Here is a 13445-nt window from a genome sequence, read left to right as displayed (position 1 = left end):
AATTCAACAATTGAAAATGGAACATTAAAACGAATCCAGAATATTACTTTTGTGTGTTTTTATATGCTCATTCGAAGTATGTGGTGGTTATTTATTTTTCCATTTTTTACGCGAGCCGACCTGTCATTGTAATGAATATGATTTAAACAATAAATACTAGTGTCATGTTCGACCGTGTATAGTTTGAATTAATGATTTACTGCGTAGATAGTAAATTGCGATTAACTTATTATTATTTATTTTTAAAATGTGCTTTTTTACTTGGTTGGTTGTTGTTTAACGCCGCACTCAGCAATGTTCCAGCTATATGACGGCGGTCTGTAAGTAATCGAGTCTGGACAAGACAATCCAGTGATTGACATCTAAAGTATCGATCCACACAATTGGGACTGATGACATGCATCAACCAAGTCATTACACCTGAGACTGACCACCCGATCCCGTTAGTCGCCTTTTCCGGCAAGCATGGGTTGCTGAAGACCTTTTCTACCCTGGATCGTCACGGGTCTGTGCTTTGGTAAAGGTGTAAGCAATTGCCTTTCTGCTACAATGATAGTTTCGCCCCTGTAGTCTTAATTCAGTGTGTTACACGGCCTGGCTCTCAGTATAAGCCTCTGTCTGCTAATCATTCTGCTCAACCTATTCATACACATTGATTCTTTATGAATAGAACATAAATAGAACATGAATAGAACATGACTATGTGAAAGTATTGAGACTGTGATGTAAGAAAGAAACAAAACAATCCTCATTTCATTTACTGTTTTATTGCTAAAAAATATTTCTTTTATTTTTTATATTTTGGTTTTAACAAATATATAGTTCGCATCAGAGGCAACGTGCGGATATATCTTTAACAATAACTTGAAGAAAAAGAGACTGTGACGTCATATATGTCACGGGATAGGTAATATAGATCAGAAGGTTAAATGCGGATGGGATGGAGGAGTTATCTCCCTGGAAGAAGCAGCGACAGATGCTCCTTCAGGTCCTGGTTCTGAAACACACAATCACAGGTGATCACTTGTATTGGGTGAGGTTCTGGCCCAGGGGGTACATTCATCCTCTACATCTCCAGGGCTCACAACCTACACTAAACCCTGGACCCATTCAGAAGATGTATGCCATCTTAAATTACCTGCCCTTCATTTTCATTGACATTCATCGACCAATCAAACGTCGAGTTAAGGAAAACGAAACTGGGTAAGGAGGGGGTTTGGGGTGAACTCACATTACCTAGAAACCAAAGCCATCCTTTCCATCAAAAGGTTTTTTGAGGGCTTTCTTGTACGTGTCAGTCAGTTTTTCAACGTTAATTTCTCTATGGCAAACAATGGGACTGTCCGCTATGATGTTAATAGCGTCAGCCCCACACCGAGGATGGCTTGTCCCTCGTATTCTGATTCGTACGTTAGACCTAGTAGCGTAGCCAATCAAAGTGGTTAAACTAAATCAAGGGCAGGTAACTTTAGTTCGCGAAAACCTTGTAAATGGGTCCAGAGGTAAGTGTATGTTCACCGAACTGTGAGCGAATTGTGTTTTTTTGTTTTGTTTTGTTTTTGTTTTGTTGTTTTTGTTTGTTGTTTTTGTTTTGGGGGGAGTGTGTGGGGGGGGGGGGGGGGGGGGGGGGGGTAGGCAAGTTGCTGTTTTTGTGACGGGATAATTGTTGGGTTGGGCGAGTTGCTGATTTTGTGACGGGATGAGTGAGTGGGTGAGTGAGTATGGTTTTTGCCGCTTTTAGCAAGATTCCAGCAATATCACGCCGGGAGACACAGGAAAATGGGCTTCACACATTGTACCCATGTGGGGAATTGACGTGACGAGCGAACGCTTTAACCACTAGGCTACCCGACCGCCCCCGTGACGGGATGAAGATGGGGTCGGTAAGTTGCTGGTTTTTAACAGGATGATGGTGGGTATGGCCAAATTGTCCCCTTCCCCAAACGCACACACACACGCACATACACGCACACACGCACACACGCACACACGCACACACGCACGCACGCATACCACTCACCCTGCCTCTTCCTCTTCCTCGTCCTCGGCCTCTCCCGGTGTTTCTGCCGTTTCCGAAACTGTTGTTGTTCCAGTTACCACGTCCACGTCCTCGCCCCCTCCCACTGTTGAAGTTACGGTCGTTCCCGAGGAGTCCGAGGTTGTTCATGGAGAGGGGATCAAAGGCGGACACCGCCACCAGGAAACACGCTAGGAAACAGATGAGAACAACTCGCCTCAGACACTCAAGACAACAAAGCATAACGTGCTATCAACACAAGAAAATATATATGCCATTGTTTTTTTTCTTTATGGACCGCTTCCGTGGTCTAGTGGTAGAGCGTTCGCCCGGAAAGCGGAAGGTCCGGGGTTCGATCCCCGGTCGCGTCATACCAAAAGACGTTAAAAGATGGTACTTGTTGTTACCCTGTCTTGCGCTCGGCATTTAGGGCCTTAAACAAGGACTGGTCGGCTCGGAGTCAATATACTGTGTCTGAGTGGGGTATTCATGTTAAACTGCGGCATGGTATCTCAGTGGGCTTGCACTATAAATCGGCATCAGTCCAGACTAGTACAAGCAGCCACACACGCATGCATGCACGTCGCTATATAAGTGCAATAATCTTGGATGCGACGTTAAACCCCATTCCACCTCATATCTTTATGACACACATAAATACATCTCATATCCATGTTTAATTTCTCTTTTTTCTTATTATGAATTTGAAGATGAATACCATGTTCTTATGGTGTGTCTGAATATATGTACATTTCAAAGTGTGCTGCAGTTTATTATTAACTTATTACAAGATTAACAACCTAAGATATTTCATATGCTCAGAGATTAGTTCGAGATAGCAATAATATCACATAACTTCTTTGATAGGCATAATTTCACGTCATTTCACATGACCATAAATAAATTGAAATATAGTTTGCTTTCTTTTAATTACCGAAGGTCGAGGGTCATGGAACGGGGATTGAAGTAACTGTCCATGCTTCAAAAAAGCGCTTAATGTTTTTTAAAAACATAGCTATATTATTGGGGATGTGGAATAGCCTAGTGGTTAAAGTGTTCGCTCGTCACGCTGAAGACACGGGTTCGATTCCCCACATGGGTACAATGTGTGAAGCCCATTTCTTCGAATCCAGGAGGGGACTCAACCCAATTAGAACGAGAATATCTACTTAAATTGTTATATATTTGGTGAAACCTTGAAATATTATTGAAACACAACTGTGACGTCATTTTATTGTTCAAAAGCTCCTTTATTTTTCAACATGTCAATCAATCTACACTTAGAATAGACGGAACCATTTTTTATGTTTTGACACGTGAATGATTTCAAATTTTGTCGGAAAATATGTATCGACAGCGGGGCACGAACGCGCATCGTTTGATGTTATGAAGTCTAATTGTTTGACCTCAACTACGGCGACACATAACAGTAAGGTGTGAAAATAACTATTAAATATTTAAAAATATTTGCATAATCCTTAAACGCTTAACAAATATGTACAATTTTGAGTTACAGCAGGGTGTCTAACAATGTAAATACTAGTATATAGAGATTAGGTAAACCTTTGACGAGAAACATATTCAGGTATAGATATAATATCTTTGTTCGGGGCTCTTAATTTGACCCCTGAAAATCCAGGGTAGAATAGGTCTTCAGCAACACATTCTTGTAAAAGACGACTATGCTTGCCGTAAGAGGCGACTAAAAGGATCGGGTGGTCAGGCTCGCTGACGTAGTTGATGTTGATGTCATCGTATTCAATTTGCGTGGATCGATGCTCATGATGTCAATCACTGGAATATTGCTGAGTGCGGCGTTAAACAACAAACACGAAACAAATAAATTGCTAAAATGACCGTTTGCATGTCTTTTCAATGCGCAAGCGATTGATACAATACCAGTTCAGGACCCTACGAATTTGTGAAGAGTCGTGTACCGTGCATTGTAAATATTAGCACGCGACGGAGCTTGGTGCACGTGCACGTGCACGTGCAACAGCAGCAGAGAACGTATTCCTCGTGCATCACACAAGGGCGACTCACGTGGTATAATTACAGTCGACAAAGAGTTCTGGTTTATTTCTCAAATATATTGCACAAGATAGGCAGGGTAACAACATGCACCATCTTGCTTGATAAACATGTTACTTGACAAGAAAAAAAATCTCCGTTATGTGTTTGCAAAATGAGTTGAAACTGTTCCCTTTTTATTATATATTTTCTAATTATCTTCGCCATCTTACTCTGACAACCGTTGTGTTACTGGGGCGGACTACGAGTAGTCTTATTGTATTGAGTGAGATACTCTTTGATGTTATTTACTTTACACAATAAAAGTATATAAACATAGCGCTTACCTTTCAGAACATACAGAACGACGCCAAGCAAGATGATTATATCTAAGTCAAGTATTATTCAACCTGCCGAATAGTTAGCAAACATGTTTCCATTCACAATCAACTTGGCTCGGGGAGTCGGTCAACTCGACTTCTGGGTCAACTCGACTTCTAGGTCACCGCGACACCAACATAAACTGTATGCGCATTTGATTCAGAAGCAGCGTCACAAAACAGTTCTGGCATTATGAGTCGTTATAAAAACATGGCCTACAACGGCTGAAAACACTTACCCAGAAGAGCAACGAAACCAACGATGTTTTTATCCATGATTGCTGTAGAATGACTCTCAGACAAATATTTTTCTCCTTTATATAAATTATACACCCATAATTACACTGATCAAACGATGCATTTCCTCCAACTGAGCTCCGCTCCGGGAGCCGAGGTTTTTGTCCATGTCACGGCGTCAGAACGCTTGACCGCAGTGGTCACTGTGTGATGGTGGACACCCCGGTGCGTCTATCCCAAAACACTGGCCCCCCTGATGGGATATACAGCACCTGGGCGGTTAACGCGTCTGATGATACATTCTGATACATATCCTCGGTATGGGCATGTCAGACAGAGGCTTCTGCCCCTATTGTGTATTTCTATTCCGTTTGACGCTTTGAGTTTGGTTTGACTGTGCTTGCTTTTGTTGTTTGTTTGTGTTTACTGCTTGTTTACAGTAGCGCGAGGCGGGAGCATCTATAGAGAAGTATACTGCGACAAATATTTGTTCGGTAAAATTTTATTAAGTCACTGTGAAACTCGTTCATATTTTTTCAAACATAATTATGTTTGTCATTTGCTGTGAGGCTTTGTACAGAATGTAAACACGTATCTCAGTAACACCATAATTGAGGTTTCTAGAGAGCGTTTTTCAACATGGCGTTCTTTACTGATGACATATCACTGGTCTTATGACAATTGTATAAATGACACATCTTCCCACAGCATTAGAAACCAACTATTATCATTTTACAATGTGACCTTGGCCCACTTGCACAAAGTGATCTTAGCGCTAAGATGATCGTAACTCCCATATTTTAACATAGGCTTACAATAGTCTTAGCGCTAAGATCGCTTTGTGCAAGTGGGCCCAGGTCTGTGTGAGCCAGTCAAAGTAAGGTATTCAGCAACCCATGCTTGCCGTAAAAGGCGACTATGCTTGTCGTGAGAGGCGACTAACGGGATCGGGTGGTCAGGCTCGCTGACTTGATGGATGCATGTCATCGTATCTCAATTGCGTGGATCGATGGTCATGATGTGGATCACTGGATTGTCTGGTCCAGACTTGGTTATTTATAGACCGTCGTCATATGGCTGAGTGCGGCGTTAAACAACAAACAAACAAACAAACAAACAAACAAACATGCGCGGTTGCCTTGCAGGCCACTGTGGCAGACTACACTACGGGGTAAAATAGTAGTCACTCACTCCCTGCAGGGGGTACGGATCGCCCAGTAATCTAAGACAGTGTGCAGAGTTGCGTCCCTTATCTACCCGGCTCCTCTGGTCGTGAGTTTGGATCCCTTAAATACCTCGATTGATATATTATCAATTTTACTCGGTGATACGGTCCCTCCACCGTAGTTGTCGTACGCTTTGACGTAGAGATGTTGTTGTTTGGACATGAGCGAGTTTTTCACCCAAGCTGATTTCCTTAAGAGATGTGGTAGATTAAGACTGAACAAATGATTGGGAATTTTTCAATATATTTTTTCAATCATTTTATCCATACTTGTGTATTTGGATCATGTTACAAGTCAAAAGGATGCAAGCGCAAGAAAGAAAAAATGCAAATTGCCAGGCATGTGAACATTGTCTGTAACTTTAAGTTTGAAAATTTCCTGTTGGTGAGTTGAGGGAACGAGTGATGTTCTCTCTCTCTCTCTCTCTCTCTCTCTCTCTCTCTCTCTCTCTCTCTCACTCCCTCTCTCTCTCTCTCTCTCTTGACTTAATTTCGTTTATATTTTCGGCGGCATAAACGTAAAAACCCGCGTGGTCTCTTTGCGTTCACAGTGTGCACACCTGCTGTGTATGCTGCTGAAGGTCCAAAGGTCAAAATCAAATCAGAGCGGATCTGAAATACTTACAAGCGTGATCAAGGAATATTACTGATTCCGTATAATAACTTAGCCTCGATTTATTTTATTAAATTGACGTTTCGTACACATTATACCCAAGAGCGTGTGCGCAGTTAACGTTTAAGGGTTCTGAAAAAAGGGGGATGCACACCCCTGCGGACCGAGGTTCGAACCCACCATCACAGGGTTGTGGCTCGCCTAAAGGACGCAACTCTACACAGTAAATAACTTTTAGGAGTTTAATAAAATGATCAAAATGTTATTATCAGAGAAGTTATAGCCTCTCAGTGAATGAAATATACGATGGATGGATATGTGATCATTAAAGCACTGGTGTAGCGGATATTAATCACAGAACAGACAATATTTGTATTGAAATCTTTATTTACATATAGTGAACGTAGATGTCACTATATTTCAGAAATGTATGTACAAGTGAGTCCGAAAAATGGTTATAAAAAGTGTTATATTATATTCATACAATATTCAACTATGATGTTGTCTTGTGTGACGTCATTCCGACCGCACGCCGCAAGAAGATTCGAATGACGTCAACAATGCCGTCTGAAAGACGGAAACAATACACTGTTGTCTCGTGACGTGTATGACCCTAGGGCACATACGATTTTAATGAACCCCGATATGTTTGACATCGTAGGTAATAGAAAAACGATATAACATCGTATAACATCATACCTATGTCGCTTTGGCCTACAGCCAGTAATAAGGCAGCTATATCGCATAGATATACAGTTAGCAATATTATGGCTATATAACATAGATCTATAGTCAGCAATATGGCAGCTATATGTTATAGAGTAAATGAGTGAGCGTGTGAGTTGGGTTTAACGACGCTTTTAACAGTATTCCAGTTATATCACGGCGTGTCAGCTTAATGTGGGAGGAAAGCCCGAAGTGATGCAGGTCTCAGACGTTTACCACTTCGGTGAAACCCACGAGCACGGGTATGGTGCTGACAAACCTAGAAACAAAATCGGGGCGAACCGGGATTCGAACCCACAACCATAGGTTTCTGGCGTGCCCAAGGGACGCAACTCTGCACAGCGAATCGCGGCGCCTTAGACGTCTGGGCCATCCGTGACCCCCCACCCAATACCCATGTCTCTGTGGTCCTATTTGTCCGAAATTAGTGGATATGAGAGAGTGAGTAGGATTTCCACCGACTTTAGCATTATTTCAGCTTCATTCACAATATCCGTGAAGGGATTCGACCCTGGGTCTCCGACGTGACAAACGCTTCAACTATTGGGCTATTTAACGCAGCCCATCAATATTCCAGCTATAGGGCGACAGCCTGTAAACAATCGACTCTGGACCAGACGAACCAGTGATTGCTATTATCAGAAGATCCATGCTGTCGGGGTATGACAGCATTCAACCCAATCAGTCATAACAGTAAAACTGGCCACCCGGCAATGGAAATCACATATATTCTCTAGCTGTAAAGGTATGCCTGTGCAGACATTCGCAATACTGTCTTTCGCCTCTTACGACAATAGTCGCCTTTCACGGCAAGCATGGGTTGCTGAAGACCTATTCTCCCCCGGATCTTCACGGGTCGTAAGGCATATTGTCTGTTTTGTAGTGTAAGAATTCGTGAAGAAAACGCATATGAAAGAGTCAGGATAACATTTGTCACATACATCAACAGATACCCGTCAGCTTTCAGTATCCAGTTAGTATGTACGGACATGCCCACATCTTTTAAAACAGGACACATTCTATGGTAGACATTTACGTCCCGAGTTTTCCCGTCGTCTCAGTGTTAGCGGTATTTCCCACCACAATCCTTTGTGACGAATGTTCCTAAATGACCCACATTTCACGCATCAAGGTCAAGGCCGTCTAAGTCGTGGCTCTTCTCCCCTCGGCACGACGTGACTTGCGCGCTTTACTACGGGTGCGACTCCGCCACTCTCGGGATCGCTCTTCGTACGTACGTCTTCGGCGTGATCTCACCCGACGTGACCGGTACGTGTCGTTGTCACGTGATGTGCTCAGTGTCACGAGACCAGTCAGGACTGAGAAAGACAAAAAGACAATTTAATCAAATAAATCGAGGCTAAGTTATTATAAGAATCAGTAATATTACCTTGATCACGCTTGTAAGTATCTCAGATCCGCTCTGATCTGACTTTGACCTTTTTACTTTCAGCGGCATACCCGTAAATGCAGGTGTGAACACTTTGAACGCAAAGAGAGCACATCGAATTTTACGTTTATGCCGCCGAAAATATAAACGAAATGAAGTCAATTGTTACAAATAAATACGTCAAGAATAATAATTACTTCACATGCAGGCTGCTTATTTAATCATTAACACACACACACACACACACACACACACACACACACACACACACACACACACACACCTGTAGAGAACGATAAGATTGGTTGGTTGGTAAGTTTGGTTTCTGTTGTTTAACGCCGCACTCCAGCAATATTCCAGCTATATGACGGCGGTCTGTAAAATAATCGAGTCTGGACAATCCAGTGATTGACATCATGAGCATCGATCCTGCAATTGGTATACGATGACATGCATCAACCAAGTCAGCGAGCCTGACCACCCGATCCCGTTAGTTGCCGCTTACAACAAGCATGAAGCCTTTTACGGCAAACATGGGTTGCTGAAGACTTATTCTACCCCGGATCTTCACGGGAGACAACAATCGGAAATATGTGACATTCAGCGCAATAGTGCATCACAAGCCCCGCCTATTTTATTATCAGCCAATTAAAAACATTATTCCGTCAGTGGGCGTGACTTATTTCGGTTTATTGAACAAATTGCTTGGTAAGCCAATCAAATGCTACTTGCAATTTATTGATCAAGTGGTAAACAAACGTCTAGGCTTTCCTCTTACTTCGGGTTTTCCTCTCACATTAAGCAGACCGCCGCACATAGAGCTACTGTTCAAAGCGGCGTTGAATCCATCTCATCCACTCACTCAAAACAAAAAACAAGTCCTCCGAAGATACAATTGTCAGTCGACCATTAAGTGAGTGAGTGAGTTCGGTTTAACGCCGCTTCAAACAGTATTCCAGTTATATCACGACGTGTCAGCTTAATGTGGGAGGAAAACCCGAAGTGATGCAGGTCTCAGACGTTTACCACTTCGGTTAAACCCACTAGCACGTGTGTGGTGCTGACAAACCTAGAAACATAATCGGGAGGGATTGGGATTCGAACCCACAATCATAGGTTTCTGGCGTGCCCAGGGGACGCAACTCTGCACAGCGAATCGCGACGCCCCCTCAATCGACCATTAAAGGAACTAGTGTCTTTTTTGTGATATCTTGATGTTGTAAGTTGCGTTCTGCAGGGGGCATTGTCTCTAAGTATAAGTACACAGTAACAAATGTGTCTAGATCCTAAACACAAACTTAAAGACGTTATTTGTCCCGTTATTCTGACATGTTTAGTTCATTGTATGTGTGGGAGGGTATGTGGAGTGGGGATCAAAGTTTATAAAAAGAGGTTCTGCCAGGTGATCTCCTTTTCATATTTGTCGGGGGCGGTCGGGTAGCCTAGTGGTTAAAGCGTTCGCTCGTCACGCCGAAGACCCGGGTTCGATTCCCGACATGGGTACTGTGTGTGAAGCCCATTTCTGGTGTTCCCCACCGTGATATTGCTGGAATATCGCTAAAAGCGGCGTAAAACTATACTCACTTATATTTATCGGATCGTTACACCAATTTTATCGGATGAGTTTAAGGCAAGCGTTATATGATAACTAATTTATAACCATACGCTGTAAAAATGAGTTCAGAATGTAAACACATGCAAGATATGTTTAGATCGAAAAATGATTAGGAATGTGTTTAAACCCTACACGGAATAACTTACAATTATTTTCAGAATAACATTATATATAAAAAAGATGAATATTCACGTGTGTATCCGTATCGTTATGTTAGGGATAAAGGTTCCATAGTGCGAGCTTTCGAAAAGTAAGCAGCCAGACTGAAGTTCTTTGAAGTGTCTTAAACTTGCCGGGACTGACATTTCGGGACGGGGCGTAAGTTATAGCTCTACGGTAATTGTATGTAACCGCCAACAGTGCATATCTGTACGCAGACAGCTGTAAGTACTGCCTAGATTAGACAGGCCACGTGCTGCGTCGGCTTAACAATACGTGTGGAATGTCAGCCAGAAACGGCTATTATATATGTTACAGTGTGAAAAATTCTCCAAAAATTCAGACAACCGTATTGGCAACATTGCAGAGTTTCCAGACCAGAAAAAATGTTGCCAGTCCAAATTTAACAAAAGTAACAAAACGGTAAACGTAAGAATAGTACTGTTTAATATTAGTCGTCATCTTAGAAACTTAAACTCCCGACCATCGGGCGTGCGTGTCTGTCACAAAAACAGGCTGTCTCTGACTGTCGGGCAGGCGGATATTTTAAACACTGATTACAGTCAATGTCTTTAATCAGGCAATATTTATAGTGACTGAAAATTTCATTAAATATGTATATTGACAGATTCACTGATGCAATTGACTGGTAAATAAGACTGGATTTTAAACAGATTGACTGAAATAAATTAGACTCCTTAATTTAATCTCAATTAAATCTCTAATTAAAACTATTTTAAAATTTCATTAAATATGTATATTGACAGATTCACTGATGCAATTGACTGATAAATAAGACTGGATTATAAACAGATTGACTGAAATAAATTAGACTCCTTAATTTAATCTCAATTAAATCTCTAATTAAATCTTTTTTGATCTCATGGAGATCACTTCTGTAAGTAATTAAATATGTTTCTACAATAAATTGATTGGTTCTTCTAACATGAAAGATTACTAGAGTCCTTTTGTATGTTACTCATCTTTATTGACATAACATGCAGTTTGGCTACAGAACATACAGAATATATTGTGAACAAATATATGACTTAGATTACAGTGATATTGTTTGCTCGTAAGTCTTCGCAGTTGTTACATGTGAACAAATATATCATAAGTCCTAATTTTAACAGTTCTTGTTGTCACATGTAAGATATATACTGTATAACTAACCCTAGCCCTAACCCTAACCCTAACAAATCATAAATAAGTATACTAATGATATCAACCATTAAAATAATAATAAGAATAACAATACAGTAAACTGCAGTTATAACGAACTCAAAGGGATCACTAATCTTGGTTCGTAATAACCGTAGTTCGGTATAGGCATATGTACAGCATTTATACAACAAATGGTTGGGACTAAAAAATCGTTCGTTATAAGCGTGTTCGTTATGAACGTACTTTACTGTATAATATTGTCTAATTTTATTACGTTTTACGCAAACTTTATTTGTAACATTGCGGTTGTTTTAATAAATCTCTAAAATTGAAAGTAGTATAAATGTTAGTCAAAACGTATCTTTAAACAACAGCAAAATAATCATGGTGTAAATTCATGATGCATTTTAAAAACATAATGTTTAATTAAACTGAAATGAACTAAATGAATCGGTCAGGAAAGGTGACTTGGTTGACTTATTATAGTATACCACGACGTAGTGGTACGTTGGTCGTAATATCAATCACTGGATTGTCTGGTCCAGACTCCAGATTATTTACAGACCGCCGTCATATAGCTTGAATATTGTTGAGTGCGGCGTTAAACAACTAACAAACATAACTGATCAAACTGTTAAGATTTGTTTGTTTGTTTGTTGTTTAACGCCGCACTCAGAAATATTCCAGCTATATGACGACGGTCTGTAAGTAATCGTGTCTGGAACAGAAAATCCAGTGATTAACATCATGAGTATCAATCTACGCAATTTGGATACAATGACATGCATCAACCAAGTCAGCGAGCTTGACCATCCCATCCCGTTAGTCGCCTTTTACGACAAGCATAGTCGCCTCTTACAGCATGGGTTGCTGAAGACCTATTCTCTACACGGATCTTCACGGGTCCATATTGTTGAGGGCAATGGTGTAGTCTACTCACCGATGAGCACCAGTACCGACACTATGAAAACTTGCATTATGTCCAATCCAAGGTCCCTGGTTTAAGGTAAGTTATTTCAAAAATCCAAGCACAAATATTACCGACAATCCCAAACAGATTTCAGTTTCGTGACTAAGTATTGAAACCTGGTTATATATTTTTACACAACACGGACAGTGCGTCTCTGGTGGGAATGTATTTTTGTCAGCGTTGACCCAACGTGACAATGTAAATTATGCACTGAGTCACGAGGATGTGACCCCCCGTGCAGCCCACGTCACCGTCATCTGCGCGACAGCACAGGGGGCGGATTTACAGATTACCGGATTGCTCTCCTAGTTGGTAATATTTCGTTTCATCTCGTTACATAAAAGTTAAAACGACATGGACATATTTCATTAATAACTTTAAAACTTTCATAAAATGAAAAGAACTGTTCATGTAAGCATAATATCATATAACGTCAGTGTATTCTGTGATCAAAGGCATAGCCACCAATTTCTTTCCGTTTCCGGCATAATACACATACCGTAATAATGAGTTTATTCATTCATTATTTTTATCACAATTAGCCAAAAAGTACCAAATTCTCATAATTTCCTATAATAATAATCCTATAACTTATAGCTGATCGAGAAAACACTTCCTAAATCAATCAACGACTTGTACTTGCAAGATATAATACTACGGTTCACATGGTGCATATATAGATATATTGACCCATGAAAACCCGGCCAGTATCGAGTTACTAATAATGTGCTGTCACCAGTTTTGACCATCGAGTATTAATGTTCCCTGTCTCTAGTCTTTCCACATATGACCCGTGAAGATCCGGGGTAGAATGGGTCTTAGCAACCCATGACTGTCGTAAGATTGGGATCGGGTGGTCGGGCTCGCTGACTTGGTTGATGCATGTCATCGTATCTCAGTTACGAGGATCGATGCTCATGATGTCAGTCACTGGATTGT

At 41.1% G+C, this 13445-nt stretch overlaps 1 protein-coding gene across 1 annotated transcript; it reads right to left on the bottom strand.

The window, feature by feature from the left end:
- Positions 1-806: 806 nt before the first annotated feature.
- Positions 807-4918, bottom strand: LOC139471358 (uncharacterized). Its single transcript, XM_071253678.1, has 3 exons — positions 4647-4918; positions 2021-2208; positions 807-997 (listed from the first exon to the last, which is right to left on the bottom strand). Exons 1-3 carry the CDS (start codon positions 4681-4683, stop codon positions 950-952), a joined length of 273 nt encoding a protein of 90 aa, XP_071109779.1. The 5' UTR covers positions 4684-4918; the 3' UTR covers positions 807-949.
- Positions 4919-13445: the final 8527 nt, after the last annotated feature.

Source organism: Haliotis cracherodii, unplaced genomic scaffold (assembly GCF_022045235.1).
Source record: "Haliotis cracherodii isolate W230 unplaced genomic scaffold, xgHalCrac1.p SCAF_22, whole genome shotgun sequence".
NCBI lineage: Eukaryota > Metazoa > Mollusca > Gastropoda > Lepetellida > Haliotidae > Haliotis > Haliotis cracherodii.
This window is presented reverse-complemented; position numbering and strand designations above follow the sequence as displayed.